Source organism: Phyllopteryx taeniolatus, chromosome 10 (assembly GCF_024500385.1).
Source record: "Phyllopteryx taeniolatus isolate TA_2022b chromosome 10, UOR_Ptae_1.2, whole genome shotgun sequence".
NCBI lineage: Eukaryota > Metazoa > Chordata > Actinopteri > Syngnathiformes > Syngnathidae > Phyllopteryx > Phyllopteryx taeniolatus.
Window position 1 is genome coordinate 20,505,320 of NC_084511.1, and position 16,314 is coordinate 20,521,633.

The window sequence follows — 16,314 nt, forward strand, 5'->3', positions numbered from 1 at the left end:
AAACTGTGGGACATTTTGAGAGTGGCAACAGAACAGTGGTAGACCTTTTTCTGGTTTGTAAATGCTCTTGGGGAAATTTGGGAGGAAGCTGAAACCCTGACAAAGCAGTGACCTGGGAAGTGGTGTAGGCAGGGAGCTTTTGTGCCTGGAGACAAAGCTGGAGATGCCGTCTCAGGACGGGAGAGGGAAACAGAGAGAGAGACTGCTGTGATGTTGTGGAATCTCCCCAGGCACTTCTGGGTAAATGTTCTCGGATGACAGCATTTTGGAACACTCACGAGAGGAGAATTTTAATTGGCCAGAGGCCCCAACTAGTTTAGTAATCAGAAATGGACTTTGGTAACAAGAAATTAAGAATGATTCGTCTACCGTATCTGTGCACTGGGATAAAGACAATCTTGGAAAACAATTTTATTTATATGCATGTTTTAAGATGTAGGATTCACACATTGAATCAAATGTTTATTGTCAAAGTAGCGTCACACATACAGTATTCATGGCTACACTGTGTGCCACGCAGATTTTGGCAGTTTGACATTTTGAAGACCGTTGCAGAAGAGTGTTAAACCTCAATGTATTTAATGAAACATTTTACACTGTCATTACCCAAAACCCGGTCTTTGGCTCCAAATCTGCATGACCGCACAACTTCCTGCCTTTATAAATGAAATGTGGCACATAATGCTTTACGGGGCAGCTACGTACAGTATGTCTTTTTGGGGTCAAACTATGCTTTGCCAATTTGCAACATTGCTGGGCCACCACTTGGCGTCTATATTGGCCTGTCTCACAAGCATCCTTGATTGAATATCAGATTCAATTCCTACCTGACAACTGAATGTAAATTACCATGGTTGCACACTTGTTGCATCTCAGTCGGGAGAGTCATCTTTTGTGTGTCTTCACAGCGTCATAAGTGAGTTTGTTTGAAGCCGTTTACTCGTGATCGTGTCGCCAAGAACATAAGGTTCAATTGCATGTCCTGTATATTTCCCGGCATGTCATGTGAGAATGACTGCTTCTCATCAACGGACTATGGTGAATGTCAAGCTGTTGAATTAGACACAAGGACGAAACTCTCTCAGTCAGTCATACGATGAAGTCAACTATTAATATTAATATTGCCTTGCAATGTTTAGTGTAGCTGCATGTAATAAACAAGCAGTCATGAAAAAGTAATTCCATTCAGTAGTGAGTCCGCAGCAGAATTATAAACTAATGCATCAAAGTGACACCAAGTAAAAGCACAAAAATATATACTTATATTTTATTGGGAAAATACAGATGTTGAGGATGGAGATTCAGATAGTTGTAAAAGGTTAGTGTAAAACATAATATTCCAGCTTTGTTTCTTCGTTGACACACTAGTGATGACTGGAGTCATGGGACAGCTCTATCGGTGCACTAAAATTAGCTCCCCACACAGGTCAAGTCCACAGCATTTCTTTGGAATTTCTTGCTCAGTGCAAGTTCATCCAGATGAACAAAGGAAGCTGGCCTAAGGCCAATTTAAAATCGTAATAATGAATTCCTGCCATGACAGATGCATGAACCATCTATTACGATAGCTGATGTAGATTTATGTATGCTTGGCGTGTATTAATCAATAAGTACTAGTCACTTGAAACACTTAACTGAAAGCAAAGTAAGGGACAAGCACTAACATCGCCTCCCTCTTTTTTGTTCCACTTTTTTTAAGACCGATTGAGGGGCACCATTCCAGTACATTATTTTGCTTGAAGTTAAAGACTGAAACTCATTATTGGTTTGGCTGTATCACATAGAAGGGTACCGTGTGGAGACAAAGTAGGTGGAAGTATGGCCCTGCCCTGATTATTTCCATATGACCAGTGACCAGTCCTGTCTCGAAGGTGTAAGGCTTCTTTATACTCTCACGGGCGGCGACCGCGCTGACGTCACTGCAGCTATCCCGTGCGCAGTTTAGCTTTATACTCAAGTGCAACCCACGCGCACTGTTTTGAAAATGTGCTGCACTTCTCTTCCAAGTCGGAGGTGTCGCTACGGCTGGTATTGGCTAGGACACCACAGGGTGGAGTTTCCTCTGGATTTTATAGCCATTTCCGATAGCCGTTTTTACTTTCCTTTCCGGAAGAAGGAACAAAGCAACAACAATGGCGACCGTGGAACAGTGTCTGCTAGAACAAATGGACCTAGTTGACCAGATGATGCGTTTACTTATACTGCAAAATCAATCAAGAAGGCGGCGGCGTAGGTGGTATGTGGAACCAAGGGGAATGCTGAGTACGTCATCACAGCATGTGACTAAAACGGACCAATCACGAGAGATAATCTCCGCGGCATTCTACGCCCAGCATCAATTTTTGCCGTGTGCACGTCAAGGGCCGCATAGGGGCAGCGCGGCCCAATGCGCCGGACAACGTGCTCCAGTGCGGGCGTTGTCAGCAGCGCTAGCATGGGGGTATAAAGAGGCCTGTAGGCTGAGGCTTGGAGTCAGACACTACACATTGTGAAGCCTCCTTTGCACAATGCAATCTTATTCCAAGTTTTGCACCGAGGCGACTGGTCATTCATTTTAACAAAGGTAAGACACACTTTTAGTCGCCGCAGCCGCCGTTGGGCAAAAGCACGTCATCGTGCGCGTTCTTCTTCGTTGGTTTACGCCGTTTCTTTGATGTTTTTCGCCACTTCTTCTTCGCTGGAGGACTAGGCATCGAAACTGGGAACCAAAATTGTTTTATTTGAACAGTTCCGGGAGAACCGGAACGTTAGTCCCGGTTCCAATCGGTTCTCGATTCTCGATGCCCCACCCTACTAGACAGTCAGCACTGTCCTTTGCATATTATGGCAAGGAGTGTATGTTAATTAATAGTGAGCCTTTGTCTTCACGTCATGTCAGTTACTTTACATTTTACAGTATATTTGGTGCTGTTTTTTCACAAGTCCTGTCATTTTCTTGTCATAATTCGTTTTGAAAGAAAATTATGGCATAGCATGCCCCCACAATTTTTACCGTACATTGCAAACATTGTTCGTGATTTCAATCGGTGTGTCGGTAATCTATGGCCAAAGTTCAGTTTATATTTTACAAATGTTGTTGACGGTGTTGAAGCTCTGAGGACCGCTGGGTTCCATTTAGCGATACAAGCAAGAAATCAGTCATGTAATGTGCACTTATCGTATGGTGTCTTTTACAGCTCTGCTAATAGTTTTTAGCAATGTCTTGAGTTCAGGAGAGTACAGAAATTATCCTTTAAAGGCTTTCATGACTTCAGATGGAGTGAATTGACCACTTGGCCTGTCTATTTATACGTTTTGCTTGTGTTTGCGACTTTTACAACTCTTAATTGCCAGTATGTCTGGGGGGTTTGTTAGTGGCGTTATCATTGCATGACTTTGGTTTGAGCGGTGGTTTACTGTGTGTGGTGTATGTGCCGGCTTGGGGACAAGGGAATGGTCAGAGGAGTGGCTGTTAACCCTTGACCTCGCTGGTTAAGCCTGGAGGGTGGTGGTGGTCGAGGGGGAAGGCATGCAAGCGGTGGGTGGGGGCTTCTCCCTGATGTCTGCCTGGTTCAGGAGCACATGATGGCAGGCAGAGAGGGCGGCAAGGTGTCTAATCTGTTTTTTGTCTGTGAGGCGTTTTCACCTCCCCCGTCATCCTTCTGAGAAAAGCATTTGAGAGGCAGGACAATGTCAAAGGGAAGTGTCTTATTTTATGAGCCATTTAAAGGGGATGGTGGTCTCCCCACAAAGGAAACCCAGAAAAGTAGTGGAGTGCCGATGAATGCCACAGCACGTAGTCACGTTTGTTTCCAAGGTGCCGTTCCCTTGTTTTGACCACCATAAATGGCTATTTTCCTCTTCAGAGTGACACCCCAACAAAGTTTTGTTGCTGTGTCTTGTTACATCTTTGAGGATTTGGGAAGCTGGTGTTTTGAGAGGCTCCTAAAACGGAAGATTCAACTCAACCCGCAGACACAGACTATTCATGACTTGGAAAAAATGATTGGCATAGCTTGCAGTAAATGAGTAACGGCGATAGTCCAGCATGATGCCGACCTCTAATGGCAGTCACTGTCTTGTGCCTCAGCCTGATTTTGTGTTTTACAAGGAAACCAAGAAATTGACTACTAAAGTATGCATGAGGTAAGAGTTGAGTTTTTAGACCCTTGAGTCTTTGAGCTAACAATACAACATTTGTATGGACATTCCTGTGAAATATCGACCATCACACTTTTATTTGTGTACTTTGGTAACTAGGGCTATTTTCCATGTGGATATAGCCCTAGTGAGTGCTGTGCGGTGTGGCCCCTGCTCGAGGGTGGGGGGCGAGTTGGATGTCTGTTAAACCTAAAAGTTCAGTGTGTATGTGTATGTGTACCCTGTACTCCCAGTGCCTCCAATCACGCCTGTACAAAGAGCCATGTGTTGAGGAGTGATGTGATGTGTGAATATGTTTAAGTTGGGGTTGCCAGCGTACGTGCATGTGAATGTGCACGTGTCCATGAACGGAGCCTGCTGGGATGGACAAGGGTTGGTGAGAGTTGAGTTTGGGGAAAGGACTGTGAGAGAAGTCACTAGGGGCTTATATGGACTTGATCCCATACAGAGGGGTCCAGTTTATGGCGCCAGGGTGCATCCCTCCTTTATATGCCCCCTTTTAAACAACTATGACTGCAAATCACTTCTGCGCCAGTTTTATTTAAACCAATTTGTTTAAATATCCCTTTGTTACAGTTACAATGTGTTTGTCTGCTTACTTTATGCATTCATTTAGGTGTGAATGTTTTAGCATTTTTATTGCAATATCATTTTTGTGAATGGTAATCTAGTAAATGGAAAAAACAATTTGGTTCACGCTGATGACTTGTTGTTAGAGCTGTGCGACATAACCAGCGGTGGGTGCACGTAACGATTTTGGTCTGGTTCTCAAAAGAGCACCAGAGGCTGTGGCTTGCTGTTCATTTTTTTTCCTGACCCACCAACCTCACTGGATGAACTTAGACTTACAACTAGTGGTGGCAATTAGCATATGTGAAGTGTGCGATGGCACAGGGCGGCATGATTGGGGAGGCAGCAATGTGCCCGACCCCGCCCGCAAAAAAATATGCTTTGATAGACCTGCTCAGTCACAGTACGGCAAGCTAAGAGGGGCACTTTTGGATAGGCGATTCCACAATATATTAGTGTCAATCATTGCCGTTAGTATGGGGGTTTTGCATCACCTGTTGGAGTCGCCTTCTGGACTGGCCTTAGAATTGCTCTCATGCTGTCTGTCCCAGTGGATCAATATTTATTTAAAATTGTATGTCTCATCATACTTCTCCTATTTTTTTTCCATTGACTGAGAGACTAGAAATGTACGTTTGTAGACACGTTCAATTTTCTCTACAAATAAAGGAATGACAATTATTTTTCTTGTTAGTGAGTTAGTTTTCTTGTTAGTTTATGACCTTATAACATTTTTTTTCTTTTAGGTCTCATTGCTTGTATTTTACCTTTTATTGGTATTAGTCTGAGCCAGCTCACAGCTAGTACACAGCCTGTAGCAATAGACATTCATTTAGATATACTGTATATTATTTCATACCTTGCATTCACTACTTTGAAATAGGTATTTTATAATCCCTTGAGCAAATGTACATGTTATTTGTACATGTTAGTAATGGAGATCAGGAGGAAGATAATTGGGGGAGGGGGGGTTGTGGGGGGCGGGAGTGCCATCGAGGGATCTCACAGAGGACACCATTCAAGCAAGCACCGCCACTGCTTAGAATCAGCTGATTGCAGCAGTCCCCAATCTTGGGTCCGGTTTCATGTAAAGACAGTTTGACGGACCGTTGTAGCTCTTGTGCAGTAAGAGATGCCCATGAAGCTCACCACCTCGTCTGCGGCCCCTGCGCACTCAGGCACAGTCGCTGCCCCGTGAGTAGCGCTCTTTGCGGGGAACAAATTCCCACCATGCAGAACCCACTTCTGTGGAAGGCCCAGAACGAGGACATGTTTCCCCATTTGGCCAAACTGTGCAAACTTTAGCTGGCTGTCCCTGCAGCAAGCACACTGAGCAAGTTTTTTTGTTGTTGTTCCTGGCTAGTAATAAAATCACACATCAGCAGGGAAGCCTTCATCCACCCAACGTTGTTGTGCTTGTGAGTTAACGCGGACATACTGAAAATGTTTCAATGACATTATCAGTGACTAGTTGATGTCGACTCAACATTCAACCCATTCATGTTGATTTAAAAAAATCTGAAGTCATGCAACCCATAGCAGTAGTAGAAATAAACTTTTCATGTTTGAAATTGGGAAGTACTCTGGTTCTAAAGTCTAAACTGCAATATAGCGGGGGAAGACAATAGTTTTTCTTTATATTCAAGATAGATAGGTATTAATTTTTAATCATGTCAGGGGAAATAATTGTAAATGTGTAATTAGGGAATTAGTCTACTATCATTCCACCTGTATGATTCCCCTTTTATATGATTTGACACTGTTGTTGTGCCTTTTCCTAAACTGACTTCTTTGGACTTTTCTTTTCTCAAATTGCTGTTTTGCCGTGCAGCTTGTTTTGTGTTTTATTTTTGGACAACCAATGGGAAATTCTTTTTTTGAAAATGCATGTCTGAGAAGATGGTCTTATACTATGGTCTTTACCCTTTTTTGTCCATAATATGACTATACAGATTTATTCAATAGTGGTGGGACGCATGATCTCCTTTATAAGTATTTCTTCTTTTCTCTCTTCCAGGAGCATCACTGAAAGTCTGTCCGCAGGGTTTCTCTTGCTGCACTGTGGAGATGGAAGAGAAGCTGAGCCAGCAGAGTCACTATGATATCAAAGCCCCTGTTTCCAGGCTTTCCACCAATTTACAGTCCACCTTTAGGCAGCGGCACGAGCACTTTGACAGTAAGTAAATACGCTTGTAACAGCCACCTTTTATGCTACATTTGCCACAAAGTATTCCGAAACTAGCAGCAGTAGCGCACATGCTGCATGAATTTTGACGGACGCTCCCACCTGCTATAGCACTGCCCCGAGCGGAGACAGTCGGTCTGTGTCCACTGACCCGTCCACCTGTCTCTCAACATCTCAGTGCCCTCCCTCAGCGGCCCCCTCTACTGGCTTTCCTGCTCCAGCGAGACGTACGCATTCGCAGAAGGACCACACACATCTTCAGATTTGTGCTTCCTTTTCCTCCGCATGTGCCAACACGTGTGTATGCCTGTAAATAGTGGGATCAGATTTCGCTTGTGGAGGGCGGAAGCACATGGGCACATGCAACACTGTGGAATCACAGAGGAAGTGTTACAACTTTTGATTGCTCAAGTGCACTACCTAGCCACCCCTGCTCTTCTCCTTGTAATAATATGAAGGGGGATAGTGAGAGTATGGAAAGGATGTGACGAAACAGTCATGTTGAGATGTCGGGTTAGTTTGTGCATGCGTGTTATGTATGTCGTATTGCGTGCCTGTGCATACGCGGGTCACAGAACTTTGCATCTTTGTGTGTCTGTGAAAGACAGCAAAGGATTGTCAGCAACAGGTGTGCGTGTGTATTGCAGCCAGATGTGAACTGGAATGTGACGTGTCGGAATGCAGTGGCAGCTTGCTCCGTCCCGCCCCTCGCTTTCTCCCTTTTGCTGCCCTTTGTCCCATCTCATGCCTCTCCTGACATTCCCTCTCATCCCACTCGAACCCATCTTTTTTGTCCATCCATTTCTATTTCGTCTTCTTCCCTGACTGTTTTTGTGCTCCTTTTTGTACTCGCTGAGGGCCAAGTTTCTGTCTTGTGTCTTTGAATCTCATGAAATTGTTCTAGAGCATCAAAAGCTTATATAGTTCAACATTATGTAACATTCTTTATTTTGTATTGAAGAATTTTTTTCAATTATTATTTATTTAATTTCTGGATATCAAATTTTTTTTTTTTTTTTTTTTTACACAAAATACATTTTGCAGATAAGGAATATTCTTTTGTTGGAATGAATGTAAAACTTATCGTGGCTGTGTTTTATTCAGGTTAGTGGCCACAGATGGTTAATGGCTTATTAAATAGAAATTGATTGTTACACAGCAAAACTTTTATAGCGCAAAAGGCATTACAGATCCACCATTCTGCACGGCCATGCAGCTGAACGGGACAGGTTAAAAAAAGAAAGGAAGGATGAAAGAAAGAAAGAAAGAAAGACAAATAAATTGAGTGAAAGTTATTTTCTGTGGAGGTTAAAAAGGAACCGATAAATGTTACAAATTCATAGGCAAATATTAATTCACTTATTTTCCTTACCGCTTATCCTCACTAGGCTTGTGAGCATGCTGGAGCCTATCCCAGCTATCTTTGGGCAAGAGGCAGGGTACACCCTGAACTGGTCGCCAGCCAATCGCAGGACACATATAAACAAACAACCATTCGGACTCACACCTACGGACAATATAGAGTCTTCAGTTAACCTACCATGCATGTTTTTGGGATGTGGGAGGAAACTGGAGTACCCGGAGAAAACCCACACAGGCACGGGGTGAACATGCAATGTCCACACAGGGAAGGCCGAATCCTCCGAACTGTGAGGCAGATGTACCGTGTCAAAGGGAAATATTTGTTGTGCAAATGTGTTGCAACAGTACAGAGTTAATCACTTTCATCTTACATGCTTTGAATATGTCTATATGCTGTCTACAGGTCATTGTTGTATACATATACATAAATATACAGTCCATTTTTAAAGTCATGTAGTTGTCCTGGAGGGGTCAGCCTAGAGCTGACAGTAAAAATTTTTTACCGGCTTTTCATGAAGCCTTTGTGCCCCCCATGACTGCAGGAAGCTTGCAGCTTTATTCAAACTGTTAGATGTGGGATCTCTGTGCAAAGGCCTGGTGCGCTTTCTTCCACCTGCACCATTTGACACCTCTCATCGCTTATGGTAACATGTTCACGTTGCTTCCCTATTATGTATTTACTCACTATCCTCCAAGGCACCCCCGGAGCTAACACTCAAAGTCGTTATCCTTGTATTAACTGTTCATGAAGATGATATGAACGGCGCTATGCATATGTGCATAATCATTGCTACAAATTCCGATAAAAACTCACATGCCTACATGATTTACACACTAACCGAGCCAGGAAGTGGTGTATGTGATTAGACACGCTCTCACCCTGTGCCTGGAGCGAAAAGTCATGGCTAATTAGGAGACAGAAATAGTTCTCCCCGCTTCGCCATGATCTCAGCCTGTCTGTCAGCCTTATTACTCTGACCCTGTCCAGCAGAGTAGGCTTACGTGTGGAATTTGAGAATGTGGATTACGGCTTCTTGCCAGAGATGGCCATCCCCAGATATTCCAGCAGCAGGAGTGACTGAATCATATCCCATGAGAAAAGAGTGAGGAGCAAGGACTAATTGGCACAAATAGGGGTGCAATTGCTTCTTGGGTTGGGATTGGGAGGAGCAGTGTTTAAAGGAACACAGGTGGGGGTGTAAGGAGAAGGAAGTGGAAGGGCGGAGGGGGAGGAGTTCAGCTGCCCTCTTCCTGTAATGGATTAAGAGCATTGCTTATCATTTAGGGCTCCTATGGAAGGTGTAGATGACGGAATGGAAGGACAGGAGAGGATAGATTTTACCATTTATTTTTCTACATTTTACATGCCATGTGTAATTGCAACATCTCATCTCATTAACTTTAAATGACACTGTAAGATGTTTGTGTAATGTTTCTCATGCACCCAGCATGCACACACCCCTCTTCCTCCTCTCCGTGTCTATCAACTTTTTTTTTTATTGACTTTAAACTTCTTGGTTTGATAACAATCCATGGTTAGGGGTGAACCTTTTTGTTTTAATTTCTGTCAATGAAGAGTAGAACTTGGTTCTTGCCGTCTGCTGTGTGTGCGTGTGATTTGTTGGCTGCAGTGTTTCCGGTATCCTTGGCAACACAGTGGGGATTTGGAGTTAAAAAAAAAAAGCCCACAACTTAACCCACCCCATGCTGCCCTCACTCCTCCCCTTCCTCATTTTTTCTTTTTAGTGTGTCAGTCTGGAGTGGAAGTGACAGCATTAAGAGGCGACTGTGTGTGTGTGTGTGTGTGTGTGTGTGTGCGTGTGTGTGTGTGCGCGTGTGTGTGTGTGTGCGTGCACGTGCACGTCGGTGGCAGGGAACGTTTAGTGTCTCCCTCTGTGAGAGCATGGGAACTTTACATTTCAAAGGCAAGCATAGGGCACCCAGAGCAAAACAGAAGTTTTGTCTGCACATGGCAGCAAGGGGGAGAAGAGCAAGAGTGGATAGAAAGGAGATGAGTGAAGGGGGCTGTGAGCGTACGCTTGCATGCATGCACGACTGAAGGCGATGTATTTTTCAATGACTCTGTGGAATTCTCATTTTGTCCAGATTAAGAGAGTTGGGGGTAAGGGGTACTGGATTATTGGGGGTAGGTGGAGGCGGGGGGTGATGGACATTCCTTAGGATGAAGTAGGTCATTGTTCCTTGTCTACTGAAGAGAGATCTCTGAAGGAACTGATGAAGTGAAAGCAGTATAGGGTGGGTGATGCTAGGATGGTTGAAGGCGTACAGGTCCATATATGGGAGGGGAAACAGTTCTCATTATTCCGTAATCCTATTGAAAAATGCCCCTGAAGGACAGTCCAAGAGAAGCCAGGAGAAAGGAAAGCTAGTGGAATGTGACAATAGAAAAAATGCCATTGATGATGGTCAGTTTGATGTAAGGAGATGTCTCTGCTGAATGGCCTGTCTGCAATCCTGAGCCAAACGGTTTCCAAAAGCCTGCATTCTACAAGGTTTGTTCCTTTGACTCAGGACTCCAGTAAAGAGGACTATTTAAACAGCACGATTTTACATTTGTTTTTCTTTGATAATTTTAGAAAAAAGAATGCTTGTGTAGGATCTGATTTGACCCCCCCCCCAATATTTTGAGGTTTCAAATTGGTATTGCAAATGATGCTGGGGCGTGACACCAATCAAACATTCAGTCAACATTTACTTATATCGCACTGTTTATGCAAAAATTGTCGCCGTGCTTTCTTCATTAATATTCAGTCAACAGACAGGAAACACACACACACACACACATGATGATGATTATGATAAAACTGTCAGGAAACGTCATTGATGAAGAAACATAAGAGGCAGTGTAAAGGTAAAACGCTAAGAAAAAAGGACATGAAGTGTAGTAACGGTAACAGAAACTGAATATTGATAAAAAAAAGAACATTCTTAAATGTTGCTGAATCAACAGCACCTCTGCTGCATGTAGCCAAATGGTGCACTCTTTTTTTTTGTTTTTCTCTCAATTGCTTCATGAGGCAATTGGTGAAATATGGTACAATGGTTAGAATTTTTAATGTTCAAACTGAAGGTTGTTTGTTGAGTAATGACACAAATCTCTCTCCCTTTTTCTCCACCCCCCCCTCAGAGTTTTTCCGGGAACTGTTGAAAAATGCAGAGGTCTCACTTCACAACATGTTTGTACGAACCTACGGGATGATGTACGTGCAGAACGCCGAGCTGTTCAAGAATTTATTTGAGTCCCTGACGCGGTACTACGTGTCAGGAAGCTCGGCTGTCAACCTTGAGTCAATGCTGTCAGACTTTTGGGCCGACCTCCTGGAGAGGATGTTCCGGCTGGTCAACGTGCAGTATGAATTCAGTGATGCCTACATGGAGTGTGTCAGCCGCCACACAGAGCAGCTGCAGCCTTTTGGTGACGTGCCTCGCAAGCTCCGCATCCAGTTGATGCGTGCTTTTGTTGCTGCGCGTACATTTGTACGTGGCCTAAACCTCATGCCAGAAGTGGTCAACAAAGTCTCTACGGTAAGAGGAGAAGAGGTGCACTTCTGCCAGCAATAAAATTTACACTAGGAATGCAGAGCTGTATTCTGAATGCATATCATTCTTGGCTACGATTCCATTACAGTCTGATAACATAAACCACTTTGTTTTCTCTGTTGTGACATTTTTTTCCAACAGATGGATTAACCAATGATTAGATTATTCTGTTTTGTGAAATAATGGCTTGTGATCTAAATAGTCAGTGTCCAAGTATGTTACTATGTCAATATTTGTCTTCAAACTGCCCTGCAGGTCAGCGCGTCTCCCAGCTGTGTGCGAGCGGCCATGAAGATGTTGTACTGTCCCTACTGCTCGGGCCAAGTGGCGCTGAAGCCCTGCCAGAATTACTGTTTGAATGTTATGCGGGGCTGTTTGGCCAACCAGGCAGATCTGGACACAGAATGGAACAACTTTCTTGGTAAGTGACATTTCTAACTCGCTGTAGCCTCACTCTAGTCTTGTGTGGAATCTACCCTGCCTCTGTCATTTTAAGGTAATTGGTTAAAGGTTCATTGCTGTTTATATCAACTCAGTGATTCAAACAGTGTGTCGTGGCACGTGAGTGTGTCATGAGAGATCATCAGGTGTCTCGTGGGAAGTGATCCAGTTTTAATTATTATTAAGATTATCAAATTGGTCTAAAAAAAATAATCCTTCCATCCATCCATTTTCTTTACCGCTTATCCTCATTAGTTGTCACGGGCCGCTGGAGCCCATCCCAGCTATCTTCGGGCGGGAGGTGGGGTACCGGTCGCCAGCCAATCGCAGGGCACATTGAAACAAACAACCATTTGCACCCACATTCACACCTACGGCCAATTTAGAGTCTCCAATCAACCTACCACGCATGTTTTTGTGATGTGGGAGGAAACCGGAGTGCCCGGAGAAAACCCACCCAGGCACAGGGAGAACATGCAAACTCCACACAGGTGGGGCCGGGATTTGAACCCCGGTGCCCAGAACTGTGAGGCAGATGTGCCAACCAGTTGTCCACCATGCCGGCCTAAAAAATCATTTATGACAAATACATATGTATCTTTATTCATTTATTTATGGCAGCAACAAGTGACAGGCAGAACAATTAAATGCTTTTCCACTAGATAGCAGCAGTTACATAATAACCTGAGTATCCACTTTTGTGATATATTTGGTGGTGTGCGGTGAGAATTTCTCCAAAGTAAATTATGTGCCTTGGCTCAGTTAAGGTTGGGAGACCATGGAAATGTCGTAGTTTACTGTCAGAATCATGTGGAAACTTCCCCTCATTAAAGTAGCCCTTTAATGCAGTGACTATTGGCACATATTTCATAGTTCTGGCCTTAAAAACAGAAAAAGTTCCGCCAAAAAGACTCACTATTTATTGCAGGCTAATTTTCGATGTTTTTTTGTTTTTTTTAATTTTAAACAGTTCTTGGCCCGCCCATATTTCACTCGAAACCCTACTTGAGCTGTGACGTAAGCGCAAGAAGCAGGTCTGATTTCCCCATACTAGTTAACGTACTCTGTTGGCTCACAAGCAAGCCTGGGCCATAATTATCGCTTATCTTCAAAGTCTGAATGTTTTTAGTAGACAGCAATGAGTGAAAATAGGGAGGTTAAATAAATATGTGTAGGCTTGTTTGGTTGGAGTCAATCGCTGTAATGCCTCCTTGCAGAGACCAGCCACCTCAAGCAAGTGATTCGTTTCTGCCTAGTTTTGTGAGCTGTTTCTTGGGCTGATTGCATCACTTACCTTTGAAAAACATTTTTTGAAGATGACGTACCACAGGCTTTTAGCATTTATGAAGTTTTTGTATAATCAAGCTTATGTCACTGCAGACTTTGATGTGCACTTCTGCCTGATCTCTCTTCAGTAGACTGGGAATAATGACCTACTTCATGCATCACGGTGCCGTGTTCGTACTATTTATTTGTATTTTTTTTTAATCAGATTTGGACACCTTTTTTTGCACAGTCATGGGGTGCGGCTCACTGCGACTTTTATGTGCACGGCTTGGGGACTGCACCGTTTGTGCAGCAAATTCTACAGTTTTGTTTTACTCGGGTTCCCTCATGTTTTTTTGTTGGATGTGGATGCCAAGACCACAATAAACAATCCAAATCAATTGGAATACGAGTCTGTGTTCTCTATTAGGAGCACAGTACCTTGCTACTCTAAAATGGAACTAGCTGGAGACATCATACCCCCTTTTTATGCTCCTCGCCGCTGTAAGGCGGTTTCAGCCAGACCTATGTGACAAGTGTATTGTATCACCAAAGCACTTATTTTGGTGTTTTGCGACTTCCTGTCACGATAGCTTATCAATTAGCATGGCGTCCTCGTCTTTCTCCTGTCAATTATTCCTCGTCCTCCCTTTGTGATAATGATACTTGCCAAAAAGTGTAGCTGATTCGCTGCCATGGAGGTGATGATAAAGATAATTCTGATTCTGATTTAGCCCTGTTAGCTGTAGCTCGTAGCTGAGCAGCGCATAATACTGTACAGCAAGCATTCCCCCTTAGTGCCTGACCAGAAAGCAGTAAAGTTGGGCAACTGTTCAATCTGGATGTGCCATTTTTTTACATATATTTATTTATTTTTAGAATATAGTGTACAAGACCACGTGCTGGCCACGGTTTTTGCTTGCGTCTTATTAACATCCTGTTTCGGCAATTTTATTTCAGCGCCAAATGTTTTTCCGTCCGAAACCGAAAATGCATTTTTGGCCCACAGATGATCATTGAAATATGAACACAACAAAATAAACTCATAACACATCCATCCATCCATTTTCTGGGCCCCTTCTCCTCACTAGGGTCGCGGGCGTGCTGGAGCCTATCCCAGCTATCATCGGGCAGGAGGCGGGGTACACCCTGAACTGCTTAACGGCACCAGATTTGACTATTAATCTGTTTACTGCTGTTTGTGGAGCCACCTGGAATTTACACCACAGGCACTATGCAGCAGCGCCTCTATTTTTGACTTTGCTTCCCCCTACTGGACATTAGTTGTAACGCCAATGTTTGGGATGATGATAGGTATTTTCCATGAATGCTTTCTGACAGGGTAGTTTGTCCAATTTTTTTTTTTTTAGATGCCATGCTAGGTCTGGCTGAGAGACTCGAGGGTCCTTTCAATTTTGAGTCTGTCATGGATCCAATTGACGTGAAGATTTCCGACGCCATCATGAACATGCAAGAGAACAGCATGCAAGTTTCACAAAAAGTCTGTATTTTTCCATCTTTTTGACAGATGAAAGAAATACAGAGACTCAATATGAATTGACCTTTTTCCCTCGCTGACAGGTATTCCATGGATGTGGCCAGCCTAAACAGAGCATGGCATTCCGCTCCAAACGGTCTGCCAAGGACACAGGCTTTACTGGCCGCTTCCGCCCCTACAGCCCTGACGCAAGACCTACCACTGCTGCTGGAACGAGCTTAGATAGACTGGTAAGGTCTAAGATGACAGATCTTTAGAACACTGTGTGTCTGTTTGTGAGGCTATGCTTGAGTTGTTTGTTTTCTACAACAGACGAATGATGTAAAGAAGAAGCTAAAACATGCCAAGAAGTTCTGGTCCACATTGCCAGACACTGTTTGTGCTGGTGAGAGAATTGCACCTGGTGATGACTGCTGGAACGGAACAGCAAAAAGCAGGTAAAGGATTTACTCCCCAGCCATATCGTGGTTCATTGCTAGATCTTATTTATCTATTTTTATGGGTTTTAACAGGATACTTACTGTAATGTGGTAAAAGAGAACCACAGTCGCCAGTTTTCATCTGTTTATTAAACGGAAGGAGAACAGTAAAACACAAATGCAATAAATTACCTGCTGTTGGCCAAAGCCAACGCTCAGACATTCCCTCGCAGACTCGATGATGTCACACGCCACCCCACCAGGCCACGCCTCTTAAAGGCACATGCATGTACACAGACACTATACGTTTTATGTTTGTAATTTGTTTTTCTGTTTAAATACATTTGCAATGTGTTTAAAATGTTTTCCATTAAGTTTAGGTGTTATATATCGGCTTACGGTGTACAGTGGACCCTCGCGTATTCGCAGTTCAGCACCTGCAGATTCACCTCTTTGGATTGTAGTGCAGTGGCTGTATATCCCCTCTTATTCAAGAATTTTTGGGGTAAAAAAAAACGGGCACCAATTATTTATCTTCTACCTACCTACCTACCTCACCACTTTTCACCTATTGCGGGTGGGTCTGGAACATATGCCCTGCTATAAACTGGGGTTCACTGTACAGCACTACTGACTAATCTCATCATATAGGTATGAGGCTGTTGTCATTGGGAATGGGCTGGCCAATCAGGTGTCCAACCCCGACGTGGACGTGGACATTACAAAACCAGACATTGTGATTCGAAGCCAGATTGCAGTTCTGAAGGAAATGACAAGTTGGCTGAAAGCTGCATACAGCGGCAATGATATCTCATTTGAAAACGGTGAGAATGGTAACTTTTTAACTATTCCTGACGATATGTCGTAGTTGC

The 16,314-nt window shown here is 43.6% G+C and overlaps 1 protein-coding gene across 1 annotated transcript in view; it reads left to right on the top strand.

The window, feature by feature from the left end:
- gpc4 (glypican 4) overlaps window positions 1-16,314 on the top strand; it is a 32,790-nt gene that overhangs the window by 13,549 nt on the left and 2,927 nt on the right. The window contains exons 2-8 of the mRNA XM_061787661.1: window positions 6,728-6,886; window positions 11,406-11,803; window positions 12,074-12,239; window positions 14,896-15,026; window positions 15,107-15,253; window positions 15,336-15,460; window positions 16,094-16,266. Coding sequence (XP_061643645.1) covers window positions 6,728-6,886; window positions 11,406-11,803; window positions 12,074-12,239; window positions 14,896-15,026; window positions 15,107-15,253; window positions 15,336-15,460; window positions 16,094-16,266 — 1,299 coding nt within the window. The remainder of the gene's footprint in view (window positions 1-6,727; window positions 6,887-11,405; window positions 11,804-12,073; window positions 12,240-14,895; window positions 15,027-15,106; window positions 15,254-15,335; window positions 15,461-16,093; window positions 16,267-16,314) is intronic.